Raw genomic sequence first — 1,424 nt, 5'->3', positions numbered from 1 at the left:
ACAATGGTATACACACACACACACACACGCACACACCCCTACACACACACGCACACACACCTACACACACACACACGTACACATACACACACACACATGCACACACACACACACACAATGCATCTTACGGTAGATACTCATACATTTGCTGTACTTTTAGGCCACCGTCGGGCGACGTAGCGGAAACCATGGAACAGCTAGCAGCGTATCTCGAAGATACGCTCAGAATCGATCCCGCGTCCGCCAGCACGGTCAGTTCACAGGCAAAGTCCATCTGGAGCCAGTCAGTTATACCGAACACTTCCAGAATGAATGGTTCAGGCTATGGCACCCACCCGCACGGATCTCTATACGACCGGTATCAACCCACCCACCCGCCGGGACTCCACCAGAACCAGTTCGCAAGCCCACAACAACCGCGGGGTGGCCCTATCTCCGCGCATGCACCGAGATACGGGTACACGTCTCATCAGCAAGTACGAGCATACGACGACCCTCAGATGCAGCAGGAAGGCGTGTATCGGGACACTCAGGCTCTGCCACACCATATCGCGCCCCCTCCGGGGTTTGACCTGCCGCCTATACCGCAACTGAGTTCGCTTGGACATGTGAATGTGTCGACCCGACAGGCACAGGGGATACCCATACATGCACCGAGCCACAGCCAGGCCCAGGGACTGGGTACATTCTACCCTCCGCACAGCAGCCAGGCACAACAGCAGCAGCAGCAGTCACAAGCGTATCAAATACAGCCCCAGTACGCACCCAATTCGGGGCATAATCAGTCGAGTTACTACTCTCCCTCACCCCCGAACAGCAATAGTATGCCCAACTCCATGCCCATCTCTATACAGAGCATGAACACGCACCAACAGAACCTGTCCCGCAGTTTGAACTCGGGGTACTCAAACTCGAACTCAAACTCGCATTTCAGCCCACACAGCTACAATATGCCCGGGTACTTACATCACGCGCACTCACAGTCCCACGACAACACGCCGTCGCAAACTCGCGACTACAGTTACAATGTAGGGTTCACCATTGGTGGGCGAATGGAGCCCTCGAGTGGGTCTAATAATAGCTCGCTGTCCGCGGGTATGTACTATGAACCGCCGCGCAATGGAACTGGTGCGAAGAAGTCCAAATTTGCGTTCGCAAATAAGGAGTCCGTGGATATCACGGACAATAATGTGTAAGTATTCCGCCTGAGGTGTGCGCTTGTATCAGACAACAGTTTGTATCCAGTAGTGGTTCTGCTGGCATGGTGTTGTTAAGGGATGTCTAGATGCACTACTTTCGGTTGGAGTTTGGTTAATAGTAGTCGCGTTTACATTGTAGTGTAGAAGAAGTGTAGACACACACACACACATACGCACACCCACACACATACGCATACACACACTAACACAAACACACTTATATAT

General features: G+C 52.7%; 1 protein-coding gene across 1 annotated transcript; it reads left to right on the top strand.

Annotated features, from left to right (window-relative positions):
- Positions 1 to 160: 160 nt before the first annotated feature.
- SARC_16143 (hypothetical protein) lies at positions 161 to 1,196 on the top strand (the record flags this gene model as incomplete). Its single annotated transcript, XM_014289747.1, has 1 exon — positions 161 to 1,196. Exon 1 carries the CDS (start codon positions 189 to 191, stop codon positions 1,194 to 1,196), a length of 1,008 nt encoding a protein of 335 aa, XP_014145222.1. The 5' UTR covers positions 161 to 188.
- Between the last annotated feature and the right edge of the window lie 228 nt (positions 1,197 to 1,424).

Source organism: Sphaeroforma arctica (assembly GCF_001186125.1).
Source record: "Sphaeroforma arctica JP610 unplaced genomic scaffold supercont1.7451, whole genome shotgun sequence".
Taxonomy (NCBI): Eukaryota; class Ichthyosporea; order Ichthyophonida; genus Sphaeroforma; species Sphaeroforma arctica.
The sequence above is the reverse complement of the archived record's forward strand: the minus strand, read 5'-3'. Positions and strand labels throughout refer to the sequence as shown.